Source organism: Leptonychotes weddellii, chromosome 5 (assembly GCF_054177405.1).
Source record: "Leptonychotes weddellii isolate Sample4059 chromosome 5, ASM5417740v2, whole genome shotgun sequence".
In the NCBI taxonomy this organism is placed as follows: Eukaryota; Metazoa; Chordata; class Mammalia; order Carnivora; family Phocidae; genus Leptonychotes; species Leptonychotes weddellii.
The window spans coordinates 76,134,743-76,149,278 of NC_138373.1; the positions used below are offsets into that span (position 1 = coordinate 76,134,743).

At 46.6% G+C, this 14,536-nt stretch overlaps 1 protein-coding gene and 1 long non-coding RNA gene across 9 annotated transcripts in view; one reads left to right on the forward strand and one right to left on the reverse strand.

Annotated features, from left to right (window-relative positions):
* LOC145721727 (uncharacterized) overlaps nt 1–2,306 on the forward strand; it is a 7,756-nt gene extending 5,450 nt beyond the window's left edge. For 2 of the 4 annotated variants that reach the window (XR_014145582.1, XR_014145584.1), the window contains exons 2-3: nt 294–510; nt 1,565–2,306. This is a non-coding gene — a long non-coding RNA (uncharacterized LOC145721727). The remainder of the gene's footprint in view (nt 1–293; nt 511–1,564) is intronic. The other 2 variants (XR_014145585.1, XR_014145583.1) reach the window with 2 other exon arrangements.
* A 3,347-nt stretch (nt 2,307–5,653) lies between these two features.
* The window catches only part of DUSP16 (dual specificity phosphatase 16), a 96,029-nt gene continuing 87,146 nt past the window's right edge, over nt 5,654–14,536 (reverse strand). For all 5 annotated transcript variants that reach the window (XM_081821240.1, XM_081821242.1, XM_081821241.1 and 2 more), the window contains 2 exons: nt 9,855–9,978; nt 5,654–7,770 (listed from right to left, as the gene is read on the reverse strand). In XM_081821240.1, the coding sequence (XP_081677366.1) occupies nt 6,594–7,770; nt 9,855–9,978 (1,301 nt within the window). In that variant the 3' untranslated portion in view covers nt 5,654–6,593. The remainder of the gene's footprint in view (nt 7,771–9,854; nt 9,979–14,536) is intronic.

Genomic DNA, 14,536 nt, shown 5'->3' on the forward strand with positions numbered 1-14,536 from the left:
GGTGATGGGTATTAAAGAGGGCACGTTCTGCATGGAGCACTGGGTGTTGTACGCAAACAATGAATCATGGAACACTACACCAAAAACTAATGATGTAATGTAAAAAAAATTTTAAAAAAAGTTAGAATAACTTACGTTTGGGTCCTAAGTAGCAAGGCTGCTCATTACTGGGTAGAAGCAGAGAAGAACAATAGGCAAATTCAATATTTTTTTTAAAGAATTCTAGTGCGTTATGGCGTGGGGGGTGGTTTTGCAACATCGTCAACTTGGCTGAGCTGGACTGTTTGCTGCAGTCCCCTTCCCTGTTCGTTTCTGGTTAGGCCTGGCCACGAGAGCCATCTGCGTGAGGTTTGGAAGTGGACAGAAAGCTGCAGCTTTGCTCCGTCACTGGAGGTCGCCGACGTCAGGCCCTGCTGCATCTCAGGCTCGCGTTCGCGGACGGCTGCCGGCCTCACGGCTCCCCTGGCTCCCACAGAACCCTGCCTTCGGCTCTTCCAAATCGCGGGCCAGGTACGAATCGAGCTTCTCCTGTAGGCCCTCTGCGGCAGGAGGCCGCAGCTTCGAGAAGAGGGCAGGCCAGCGTGGGTCTTGGCGAGAGGCGGACACCGGTTCCGGCGGGTTGCTCGCGGGCTCCAGCCGTCCCGGCCATCCCTTCTTTCCCGACCGCCTGCCCGGTGACTTCACGTGCGCCAGGAACAGCTCGACTGGGGCTCTCTTAGCAGCACCTGTAATGAAGTGCTCGAAGTCAGTCCTTCAACGCCCCCGTCCCCGATTCTGTGTCATTCCTGGTGCTTCTGCTCCGACTGAACCCTGGCTGGTAACATGGCGCTACCAGCCCTTTCCGGCCTCAGATTTTTACATTTTCTGGCAGATTCTGGGAATCTGAGTGATGTGCTATTTGAAGAGCTCATTCTGCTGAATCTCTGTTGCTTAATGCCTGGTGACCTATCTGGACCCTCTAGGAGCTTCGGGGACAAAGAGGCAGGCTGGCGTTGTAGGGGGCCCCGGCTGTAGATTTCCAGCCTTGACCTTTGGCAGATGCCTTCATTTCCCTGAGCCTGTTTCCACCTCCCTGTGTGTGAGCTGGTCTGGATGGGCTCTCGGGCCCCTTCCGGCTCCAGGATTCCACTTCTGTGACTCTGGCAACACCTTTACCTGTTGTCTCTGAGCAGTGGCCCTGCGTTTTGGAAGTGACTTTAAGTTCCGAGCTCCCAACAGAGCTTGTTTCCTTCTTTTTGTTAAGTAGAAATTAGAAAGTGTCCAGTGGCTCCCTTCTTTTGGGCACCCGTTTTGCTAATCTGTTGCCCTATGCATCTGTATTACGGACACTGTCAAACAGGCCCCTATAACCGCAGTGTCCTTGTTTGACTCAAAGTGGATGTTGGTGGAAGCGGGCCTTCACCCCCTGTCATGTGTGCACGTCAGTTTACAGGGACTGAATTGTGGGGTTAAGAGCCAGTGAGAGTGTAGATTCCATGAGAGCCTATGTAATTTGACAGATGTCATGTCTTTGTTGCCCTTAATGTTCTGTCCTTCTTAGGAATGTAATTTATATTCTCCGCAGAGTATTTGAAGAAGTGAATTCTGAGGACTCCATAGCCTGAGATACAGGAGTGCACTCAAGGAATGAGGTGGGGGGCTTTTCGTTCGTTAAAATCTCCTCTGGGTATTTCTTTGCTCTTTCCGCCGACATATGAAGAAGGTACATTATGGGTATTCCAAACGTGCTGTTTCCAAGGTTACATAAACTAATGGCCCTGGGGGACTGACATGTGCCCCTGCTTCTGTGGAGTTGTGGAACTTACTTAGCTTTGGCATTTCCCTTACCAAGTCCCAAGGCAAAACCAGGAATCTGCAGCAATGGAAGCTGGGAGCAAACATGGATTAAGATTCTAGGGTGAGTGAAATTTTGTCTTCCCGATTTGTTTATACCTCAGCTTAAACCCAGACATACAGTACTCAGTAGGAAACTACTTAAAATGTTGCTATTAAAGATCGAAGGGTAGAGTGAAGTGACAGTTTTTCCTCTTGGGGATGTCGTAGGTGTAAATTGTTCTTCATGCCAAGAGAAATAATTTGCTCTTCTTTCCCCTGCCCTCTCATTCCTCAGTTAAGAGCTGCGTAGCGCCCCAGGGGAGAGGTCACTGCTGTTGACTAACGTACAGTAAGGAACACTGAATTTCTTGCACACACACAAGGCGTGTCGCTTCCTTTCAAATGGCCCGATTCCAGAGGGGAAGGGTGACCAGATAACTTCTTTATTCACATGCCTCAAACCAAAAAAATTAAAATTCTTGGCAACTCTACCTAGTTGCTTCCCAGTCTAACCAGCATCTCCTGTGGTGCGCTGATGCGTGTCCATCACTGTTAGAAATTTGTGCATTATCCGTGTCGATATAAAGCCTAATGGAATTTACTAAGGACTCCCATTTTCTTCACCAGTCAAGGCATCTTCTTACTGCGACCCTTTATTTTTATTATGTACAGTGAGCGGGATTCACGCTCAAAGCTTTGGTGAACCAAGTACTTTAATTTCAGCCTTTGAAACTGTCGCAATTCCCTTGAGCAGAGAGAACCCAGAGCACGGCTGCACTCACCCTCTGCAAGCCACCCTGTTGGCCTGGGACACTGCTCCCGCGAGGTCACAGCCTGCATCTCCCGTGCGACAGCGGTTCCACGGGCTTTACTGTTTTAGCTAGAACCAAAGGAATGAAACTGGTTTTTACATAAACCCCATTTGATGCCTGTGCACATAAACTGCAACAATGGGACTGACTTGTAAACATCTTCCAAGACAGTGATGTCATTTTCCAGTTGATTTCACAATACTTTGAAGATATAACCGAGTATAATTACGCTGTACAAGGATGAATGGGCCCCACGGAATGCTAGAAATAACTCACTTCCCTCTTCTATTTATAGATGCAGGAAAGTAATATTCAGAGAAAAGCACCTAGACAAATGTTACTGGATCTAAAACATTTCTGCGTGGTGTCAGAAAACAAAACCAGACAGTATTTAAAATAACAGGGACAGCTTTTAGGTGAAGTTTGTCACCTAGTCCCAGTATGTACACCCTTCCCTTGCCATCTCTACCTTCCTTGTTTCCCCTTAGCCTGAGCCCTGCTCTAATTTTCATTGTCAGACCCAAACTAGTCCTCCAGCACTAGCCTGCTCTTACTGGTCTCTAAGAGGTCCCCAAATCTGTGCACTTAAGTCGTAAGTGGCTTGACCTTCCCAAGATCTGCACCTCCTCATCTGAAGCCTCTCACTGAACACCTGCTCGCACATGCCGCCTTCCGTCTCTGGAGTCAGACGTATTCGACACTCCCTTTCCTCTTGTGTCCCTTGCCCGCCTCCGGTTCTTTGCAAGGTCCTGGCCAAGGCAGCTCTTCTAGTCTTGGCTCACCCAGTACCATCCTTCTTGCTTTTAAATTTTCTTAAATTTAACTTCAACTCGGAAGCCTGTCCCAACCAACTTAAATGACGTCACCTGTGATTCTCATCATTATTCCAGGGTAATATGCTTTATTATGAAGCATATTTATGGAGGTAAATGCTTATTCCTTTGATGCACAGAACTCTCTGACAGACTGATGAGACTAAGCTCCTAGTGTCATATATAAGCAGAGGGGTCATGAAGATGTACATGGCAAGGATGGAGAACAGATCTAGGCCTAGTCCCCATTTTTCCTACAAGAATTATAAAACCACATTCATATTCCATTAGAATGTGCCATGACTGTGCATCTGGCCTCTCTTCTTCCTACCCTATACTCATTCTCGATTCAGTCAGCCAGCAGATATTTACCGTGTCTGGGGTTCTCCACTGTAGTGTGCATCTGGGATACGCGCTAAAGAACGGAGGCCAGCCGGGCACTGTTAGCCAAGGCGCCGTTGTTTCGTGGGCTAATGGCGCACATACCGTGTCTGATGCCCTCAGCACTTTATTTTGAGCTAAGATCCCTTCGACACGGGAACAGTGGGACGGGTTCCACCGCGGCCTCCTTGTGCAACTCGGATGTTGCTCTTCCCGCCAACCAGTTCGCAAGGAGAGGTCCTTTCTCATTTATGTATAAACAGGTACCAGTTTTGATTTTATTTCATATTAACATACATGAACATCAAAATGAGAAATGCACAATTTAACCATTCAACAGCATCTTACTCCAAAAGAACACTATATTCATAATAAACATTTATACAGTCTTTCCACCTCCCTTTACAAATGTCCTAAACCATTGTCCAGCCTTTCTCACACGGAAGTCTAGTTTTGCTCTTTAGAAATCCCCGTTCAGTGTCACGCTGACAGACCCCAGGGCGTCCCCTACGCCTCCGTGGAGAGAGCAGCCTGCCCGCCCACGCGGCGGCAGTCTGGGCCCCGGGAACCGCGTACCTGACATGCGCAATCCAGGATGACGGCTGTAGGGCAAGACTACCTCACAGTCACGGGGGGAAGGGGACCATGGCCAGGAGCCTGGGACATACTTAACACTGGAGCTCTTGCTTTCCCTTCCTAAAAATGTTCCACGGTTGTGACCAGACTCTGGAAGGAGTGAGCTCTTCCACGCTTGGTGTATACGTAACACCTCAAAAATGACTCCGTGACACCTTGAAATGTCTGATTACATCCCCAAGTTAAATGTATGTAGAAAAACTACCTCAGCTCATTGAATAGAACTTTTCCCACACAGTAACACTGAGCTCCCTATGCAGTGTCCTCTCTTCCCGCCTGCCTTTTACACCCGGCTCACAGCACGTTATTTGTGTACAAGCAGTTATGTTATGTGACGCTCAGAATCATCACGAGCAAGTGTGTTCTGAATCATGTCATTCGTTCTGTGCTGGTTTCAGCAGTCATCATAGGAAACATGAAGTCACATCCTAGTCGAAGGACTATCCATTTCTCGAACACAGAAAAACCTGAGATATGAGTCAGCAACTGGCTACACTTACAGTAAAGAACAATGACATCACCCCCCCCACACACACAAAAAAAGCTGCTGACGTGAATTAAGGCTTCAAAAGAGGACCATACTGTAGCTGACAAGACTCAAGCCAGGAAGTTCAAAAGCAGATATGTACTAATCACTTGTGTACTTGTTCCAATCGACTCCTATTTTCAGCTGCCAGGACTGATTCCATACAGTGATTGTAGGTCAAAGACTGAGAGGCCACCTTGGTCCCGCTCCATTTTGATATGTCCCTTCTACTAAAAGAAATGCCGGGGATAGTTTCTGAGAACAGCTTGGCTGTGGCTTTCCACTCTGCTCACACGGAACAAAATGCTGCCCCCTTCCCCTCACCTGCCTATGAGGTTGTATTCTGAACCCTCCTCACGGAACTAGCTTCTCAGCCCTATTAGTAAATCGGAAAGTCTGAGGAAATTACAGAACTACCTCCCTCATCACATGCTCAGGGGAACAAAACCATTGAGAAAAAGGAGTTTCCTGCCTCTCCTTCTTAACGATTTTAATTCTTTACTCTTTCCAGAGCTTTTCTCCCTCTTGGTAGTTTCCTTGAAAAGTCTACCTGTTAGGTTTTTACAGAATGTATCTGTGCAAAGAAACCGAAATGGAAAAAAAATCTACTTTGGCTGAGAACTTGAAGGTACTGCTGTTCTGCTACCAACCCAAATAAATTCACATCTGGCTTCAACCAAGTTCATCTTTATTTAAAGGATTAACAAGCCCATTTGGAACAATTCTTTGATTTACATGCAGGGAGGCAGACAGACTTGTTTAGCCTCCTGACCTACCTTAAATCATCATGTGGCCAGATCTCTGGCCGTTCAGTTGACTCCTAGATGGTTTCCCTTCTCTTCATCAAGCTGAGAAGAAAAAACTAACTACCTCCATCCAGGCCCACCTGGAAATTTGTGCAGAGACGGTCTGAATTGGTCTGCAAAGTGTGACTAGCTACCTACCTATTCACAATGCCTAGAAGACAGGCTACCAGACTTGGTAGTGGTGAAAGCCCCGACTTTCAGTCTGAGGTACTGGGTTTGCTCTGAAGTTGACCTTGGCAAGGCCCCTAACGGTCTGTGCAGCAGAATGCGGCTCGCAGTGCTCGGCTGCCACGTGAGCTTGGAGGTGCGAATCCGCTTTGGATGGGATCGTTTCTCTTGCGTTTACCATGAGGTTCTGTCCCTAATGGGGTCTACCCGCCCAACCCACGAGCTGGCTCAGTCTCAGCGCTAAGGTGCACTACGGAAGGGGCCGGACAGAGACTAGTACTCGAGATCTCTTGTAGCACAACACGGAAACGGGAGGGTATTTTGTCCTCCAACACCAAATCAAACTGGATTCAGTAAAAACGAGAGGCTGTGCAATGCGCTGCGTACAATTTTTCATCTGTCTAGGAGGAAATCTAGCATCTGCCCTTCCACTCTTGTTGAGAAAGAGTAGCTGATCTCTCAAGTGCAGACGTTGAGAGAACAGCTGTGTTGATCCATCTTTTGCTTTTACACCATAGCTCCATTTTCCAAAAATATATATGTATGTACATATATATATTTCAGATTTACAGGGAATATTTTTTTTTTTTGTGAACAAGAGAAATATTGTCCATAGAAGTCCCAAGTGTCTTCCTTCTCAGGAGACCTCAATGATTTCCATGCTGCCTGAAAAGCTGGACTGGCTGCCCACTTTGCCCAGTTCTTCCCGCGACCTGTTCTCCGACATGATGCTCTCACCAAATTCCATCTGGCAGCTTCTGCGTTTGAACTGCTTTTCGAAGGGGCTCTCTTCATGCCAGCTCCGCCGGGAGTCGGCTCGGTCACTTGGCTTCTGCCGCCTGCGCACGGAGTAGCCCTGGTCGCTGCAGGTGGGCAGCTGGCTGCAGCTGTAGGCCGAGTAGCTGGCGCTGCCCCCGTAGACGGCCGAGGCCGAGTAGAAGTGAGAGGGCTCCGTGGCAAAATACCAGCTGTTGGGCAAGGAAGGGGCGGAGGTCTGGGGAGCCAAGATATCCGAGTGCCAGCCCTTGAGGCCCAGGCCGGCGGCAGACTTGGCGAGGGGTTGCTGGCTGGTGGCCAGGCCAAGAAGGAAGCTGGGATGGCAGTTGTCCTCCACGCTCCCACTCCGGTGCAGCGGCGAGCAGAGGGGCCGCGGGCCGGTCCCGCCGACGCCGGGTCGAACTGAGTGCACTCGCTTGCCCTGGCCATCGGAAGGCCTGGCCGGCTGAGGCTTCTTGGGGAGGCTGGCTTCCTCCTTACCTGGGCTGCTTTCTGGGCTCTGCTCCGATACTTCCTCAACCGGGGAGAATTGGCAGAGCTTGCTGGTCCCCTCCAGAGTCGTGGAAGGTTTGTAGTATTCCAGAGCATCTTCTGAGGAGGAGAAACCATGCAAGGAGGCCGCCACGCTGGCTGAGTACGAGACGGATTTGATGTCCAGAGAGAAGGAGCGCTTGAGCTTACTGCTGTCTTCAAGCTTGCCCGAGGGCAGGTGGAGCCCGCTGAGCGCCTGGACCAGCGGCCCGTCTTCCACCAGCGAGGGCTGCATGCTGGGCGCGCTGGCCGGGGGCGCGGGCCCTTGCCCTGCCGCCTCTGAGGTAGCAGAGTTGGCCCAGGGTGGACCGAGGCACATGGCGCTCTTCTGTCCACCCTCGGAGACCATGGGGACAGGTTCGTTTGGCTTCTCCAGGTGCAGCAGCTTGAGTTTGCTCTTTGGCCCTGATGCGCCAGTCGGGTTCTTAATCTTCTTCTCATAGTCCAGGAGTTGGCCCAGAAAATTGAAGTTTGGAGAGATAGTAGGCCTTTTTTCTTTCACAAATCTATGTAGAGAGGAAAGACACAAAAATCTTGACTTTTGCAACTACACTTTATCTTAAAAACAGCTAGAAAATAGAAATATTAGGTGAATAAATAAGGAATTATTAGAGCCTCCCGTACATACCTATGGAAGATGACTGGTATGGAAGTTCAGGGAGACCTACAACATGTCCCTGGAGCATGCTAGAAAGAGAGGAGCCAGGCCCCCAAAGCTCTAGTTTAGCCTTCTTATTTTCAAGGACCCAGAGTTTCCAATGCAGCTGGCAAGCAAGGATTCTGTGCTCACCTCCCCGGGGCCTCCCTCTCCCTCACGGTGGTGCCACCAACAGACATACGGGTAACGGCCACTCTCCACAGCTTTCCCGGTATTGTGCCTCTCAAAGTCCCCACAGCCGCTTCCTCAGAACATTTCATGTTTTAGTTAATGACCAGAAAAGAGGTTATCAGATGACCAGAGCACCAAAGCACACATTCGAGTTCCTTCTCTTTGTCTTCAAATGACAGAGTCATCAGCTATCAGGTGGCCTGAGTGTGCTAAGCACTGGGCTAATGCATTAGACAGAGTATTATCTCATTCAGTCCCCAAACCTACCCCGTGTCAGGTGGGTGGATTACCCCCATCATACAAGGGACACAAAGTCCTTACTTAAGTGATTTGCCTGAAATCACACAGCTGGGATTCAAAACCAGGCCTAATGTCTGGGTCCACTTTTGTAAACACGTGTAAAAAAGAATCATCAAGGGCGCCTGGGTGGCTCAGTCGTTAAGCATCTGCCTTCAGCTCAGGTCATGATCCCAGGATCCTGGGATCGAGTCCCACATCGGGCTCCCTGCTCGGCAGGAAGCCTGCTTCTCCCTCTCCCACTCCCCCTGCTTGTGTTCCTGCTCTCGCTGTCTCTCTCTCTGTCAAATAAATAAATAAAATCTTTAAAAAAAAAAAAAAAAGAATCATCAAGGGGTAAAAACTAGTAATAAATAGCTTTTATATTTGATTGTGGAAACACAGACTCTTAGAGACAGTAGACAAATTCTTCAGTGGCTCCTGACCTTCATGGACACTCCTCAGAAGATGCAGGAGTGCAACTACACTGAAGATTTGCATTTGAATATGGAAGGAGAAAAATCACAAACTCCTTGGAAATCAAGTAACCTAAAGCAAAGTAATGAAGCCAGAAACATCTGGCCCCATGATAACAAGTATAAACGTAGGGTCCGCATAATAAGACTTGGTAACATGACAGAAGAGTGCCTTTCCTTCCAGTTTCTACATGGTGTCAGAAGACCTGTAGGGAGAAAAGTCTGACTGGGGGACAAGGGAACTGATGCAGACCAAGGCAGGACCCTTCTCCAGGCTCGCTCCTCGAATGAGAAGCTGCTCAGGTAGCTCATTTCTTTCCAGATCTTCCAATTTGAGAAAGAAGTCCAATTGTTAACAACAGGCCTCCTTCCTGCATCTGTACGTACTGGCTCTTTATCACATGGAAACTACCCACCTCTACCCACTAAGTACCCAGGGGCCTCTGATTCACCCACTGCACAAACTCCGGTCCTGTGCATGCTTGCCACTTGCCTGCCCTCCACTTGGCCCAAGGGTCGGGGGAGCAATCCAGTCAAAATGCAGAATCTGGACAACTCTAGAATGTAGGACATTTTACTCGGTGAACCGATTTTGACAGTTAAATTTGCTCTTGGCTTTTTCCTCACAGTGACAGAGGCACAAAGCTTGAAGCAGGAGGAGGAATTCTGTAATGGGTATTCTGCTGGAGCTTTTTTCCTCATATGTACTTCCCCAACTAGGAAAAGATAGAAACTTACTAAATAGGATGGTGATCTGTTCAGATTGTTGTTCATGAAAATTAAAAAGTAGCTGAGGAGGAATCTGACACATGTTCAGGCGGAATTCATGCTAACTTACAAAAGTGCATTCTTCTCTGGTCTTTGAAAAACCATTTAAAAATCCAGTCACCTGTAAGGCATGTAACTAGAACAGTCCTGATTTGCTTTAATTTGGGTACCTGCCCTCCTCACCCTTCACACTTCAGGTCAAATGAAAAGCCTGTTGCACAAGCCGCGTGCCGGCCCTCACCTGTAAGCTTCGTCTAAGGACATGTCCATCCTCTTCATGATGTAGGCGATGGCGATGGTGGCTGAGCGAGAGATGCCCGCTAAGCAGTGCACCAGGACACGCCCGTTGGAGGCCTTGGCTTTCTCTGCGGGAGTCAAATTCAAGAAGGGTCACTAAGAACAACCGTGGTCAACAGTGAGATCTTGCGGTCATGTACCTCCTTTCATCCGATAACTCAAAGTAAATCTCATCTACTTACATACTGTTCCTTTCAATAGTTTCTTAGGGAGATAAAGGAAGATCACTTCCCCACCATTTACATTCAGGACAATGAAGGGCCAGATGTGTTAAGTCAGCAACGACTCCCTAACTCAAGCTCACTTCTTAGTACATTTCCCAGTGGGTTTTTTTTTACATTATTTTTTCATTTTAATAACTTTCCCTGGGTATAAATCCTACATTATGATGACATGATTCTACTTGTTTAGTGTGGAAAACTGCAGAATACAGAGAAGTATAAAGAAAATAACCTCTCAAATCCGAAGATGTAGCTAGTATTTTGTTGACCCATGTTGTCTGACACTTCAACTTTTTTCTAGCTAGGAAGAGATAGTAAACTTTTTTTTGTTTAGAGACAGAATTTTCAGTTTTGAGATATAACTGACATGTAACGTTGTATTTCAGTATAATGATTTGCTACATATAGGAGGTATGAAATTTTTAAAAATATTTTCTCATTTCAAACATATGTGACATACATTACTAACTGAAAAAGCAGGAGGGTGGACTTCATCACCATATCACATCAGAAAGCAAGAAGATGCCAGGTCAAGCTACTTTTAAAATGCTGACTCACAGACCCTATCTTCCTATAGTTTCCTGTTTTTGTTTAGACTTTTCTGTACGTCATAAAGTGGCTCGACTTTATTTGCTAAATTTAAGAAGAAAACCACGTATATGCTATGAATCGGGTTTAGCAGCTCACGTTAGCAAGGACCCAGGGAACTGGAACCTTTTCTGGATATCCAGGAGTTCCTGACTGCATCATGTCTATTCCACACGACATGGCAGGACTTCTGGACACTTTGTTAGAACCAAGAACATTCAACCCCAGTGCTGCCATCTTTCCCTGTCGAGGGGCTTTACAAGTTACTTGCAGGAGTAAGTTGCCCCACGCCGCCTGGAAGCTACCAACATTTTGCTGGTACCAGGGCCGCCTCCGTTCTAAACGACAACATGCGTGCTTACCGGTGAGCCACTGCCACGGGGCTCAATTCTTCCCTTTTCACTCCTGTTTTAGCTGACACCAGCAAAAGTTACCAAACCTTGTAGTACAGTTCCTGTAATTAACAGATATCCTGGGAATCTGCTCTGGCAGCTGAATAATAATATGAGGCCACTCCAGTGTCACTGCTTCTGTTGTAAGTATTACAAATTCCTAATGTAGATGATTTATTATTGTGTACAAAACACATAGGACTTTTGGATAGTATATGAATAAACAACTTTCCTCAGATAGTGAAGTCAAACACAATGAAACGGTAACAAATGAATATAAATTCTTCTTGAAACAAAGAAATATATAATATACAACGTGATAATATATAAACCCATGTACATAAAGTCCCATGCCTTCCTGGGCCCGTACCGTTCTCTTCCTTTTTTCAACTATACAGTCATCAGCCTGTACTAATCTTAGTATTTCCCCTTTTGCCTAGGCTGCTAAGAAGCTCAAAGCTGAGATTTTTTACTCAATTTCAATAGGTAACTGTAATTCAGATTTTACTGTACCTTTTCTAGCCCCATATTACTTGGTTCTTGCCCTTTGATCCTGTTTTAATGTGTATGTGTGTAATGTGTGTATCTTTTGATCCCAGTCTCATACTGTAAGCTGCTTTAAATTCTTATTGGAAGTAGGCTGGGTTTCAATTTTTTAAACTTTATTTTTTAGTTAGAGAGTGTGTGTGCACTCAAGTGGGGAGGTGGAGCAGCGGGGAGTTGGAGGGGAGGTGGGGTGGGGGAGAGGGAGAACCTTAAGCAGGCTCCATGCCCAGCACAGAGCCTGATGGGGCTCCATCTCATGACCCTGAGATCATGACCTGAGCCGAAATCAAGAGTCAAGACGCTGAACGAGTGACCCACCCAGGCGCCCCTCAAATTTTTTTTAAATGTTGACAATATTCTCTCAATTATTTAAAATAGTTATCTCAAAACAAGACTATAAGGACTTAGGAGGATCTTGCTTCTACCTCAGAGGGCTTCACACTGGGCATATATTATGCACCCAGTACATACTGGCTGGCTGACTAATACATACCTTTAAAAAGCAATCTTTATAAAAAAATGTGAAAAGGGTTGGAAGGAAATAAAACAATGATGATAACAGATGTGTTAGGATGTTGAGGTTATAGGTTTCCTTTTCTCTTTTTCGAATATTCTGCATTGTACTTACGTTGCTTTTACAATCACGACACTTTTGAGGATGTATTTTAGAAATCTGAGGGGCGCCTGGGTGGCTCAGTCTTGATTTTAGCTCAGGTCATGATCTCAGAGTTGTGGGATCAAGCCCCGTAGGCTCAGCGCTCAGCGGGAAGTCTACCTGGGATTCTCTCTCTCTCCCTCTGCCGCACCCCTCCCCACCCCATGCGTGCAGGCTCTCTCTAAAATAAATAAATAAATCTTAAAAAAAAAAAAAAAAAGTATTACACTGGATTGGGGTTCTGCTCTTGGGAGAAATGAGTGCTAAAGGGAGTCTTAAAGCAAAGGAGGTCACATGCCCAGGGACCTGGCAAAGAGAAGGGAAAGGTGTGCGAGGCAGCCGTGCAGGGGGACCCAACAGGTGGCTGTGGCACACATGTTGTGGGGCAGGGGGTTACCAGAAAGGAGGTGTCAAAGGTGGGGAGCAGGTGCTGCAGGGTCTGGGAACATTAGGCTGAGGACCGCAGGCTGCTGAACAGGGAACAGCAAAAGCACTGACGGTGACAAGTGGAAAGAAGAAAGGCAGGCTGTCACTACAGCAGTTCAGGAATAAAAATCTAGGACAAAAAGGGGCAGAGAGGATAACAAACGAAAAAGGTAAGGGGGAGCCAGTGAGGATGAGACGTTATAAAGGCCAAAAATAAAGAAGCAATAATTGAGCTCACTGAGGACAGCTCTAAGGAAAACCAAAAGAACTTCTCAGATGATCATTTGTAAAACTACTAAAGAGCCAATTATGAATTAGGCACTTTGCAAGGTATTCTCCATCCGTTATCTATTTTAATCCTCACAATATCCCTCTAAAGTATACAGACTATCTTCAGTTTCCAGGTCAGGAAATGGAGAAACTTACCCCAAATCACTTAACTAGTAACCAAGGAAGGCAGGGCCCAAATACAGTTTGACTCCAAAGTACATGCCCTGAGTCACCCCCCTGTGCGGCCTGCGCGCAAACCCAAGAGGCGGGGCAGGAGCCGAGGGTAGGGTGAGGAGGGAGAGGGCCGGAGGGGCAGCCAGCCGGGACCGGGCATCTTGAGAGTGTCCCGCAGTCCCAGGCAACCCCAGCTCACTGCTGCACGTGTGAACTAAAAATAAAGACAAAACTCCAGAACACTTGAGTCCTTCTAACAAACCCAGAAACTTATTTGAAATTTATCTCAGTAATAAAAAGACAAAACCCCCACAAGCCTGCAAGTCACTCAGCCCTGGTACGGGGGCAGTCTTCCCACTGCGCGCCCTGCCAGGACGGACCACGGCAGAGAGCACGGCAGAGGCCAGCAACCACCGTGACCCCGCTGGACGCCCTGAATTACCTGGAGGGGTCGGGGAACGGTGACTCTAGTAAATAGGGACGAGTAAGTGAAATACTGGGAAGTATAAATATTTTCAGATATTACTAATAAATTAGAATATCATTTGGGTGTGCTTAACCAAGATGAAACATGGTAAATTCCTTCTGTCTGAATTAAGTGGCAGGATGACCCCAATATCTCTCAGGAGAGAAGCAAGCAAGCTGGGGCAAAGTTATTCATATTCTCTCTTTTCTGCTAACCCTCCTAAAGCTCAGACATTATGATGAGTTCTCTTCTAAATAGATCCTGAAATTGCACTTTTAGCTGAATCTAGAGCCAAATGTCTTTGGGTTGACAGGACATGCAATAGGAACATTAACCGTAAGTGTTACCTTCTAAAGAGGCAAAAACTGAATGATATACTGAATACTTCCTAGAAATACATCGGTGGGGGTGATTCATTTGGGAGTTCTGTTTGTGAATATTATAATGTGAATTATCTTCTCTAAAGCCTTTTATCTTCTGATGTTTCAAAGAATGCATCCTAATTAAAGATGAAAACTTTTGGCAATCTGGAATCTTGAAGGAAAAAAAAAGGGAGAACTGTTTTGGAATTACTCCAAGTTCCAAAAGCATTATCTAGAAATTCCTCTCACAGATGAAAAGGTATAGTTGAAGGGCTTAATGTACTTAATTTCACGTTTTAAAAGGAACTAGTTCTTTTTTAATTACAGTAACGAATTCAGAGATATTAATTATGGGGTAGAAGGCACACACTTCTGTGACTAGACGAAGAAAACATCAAAAACTTCTCACATGCAACATCAGGAGTGAAGCTCATCATGCTGCTCAAGAGCAAAGAGCGTATCTCCCCTGTTCAGCCACTCTCCACTAAAACTACATTTCAACTACACATCACCAGTTTACCACAGA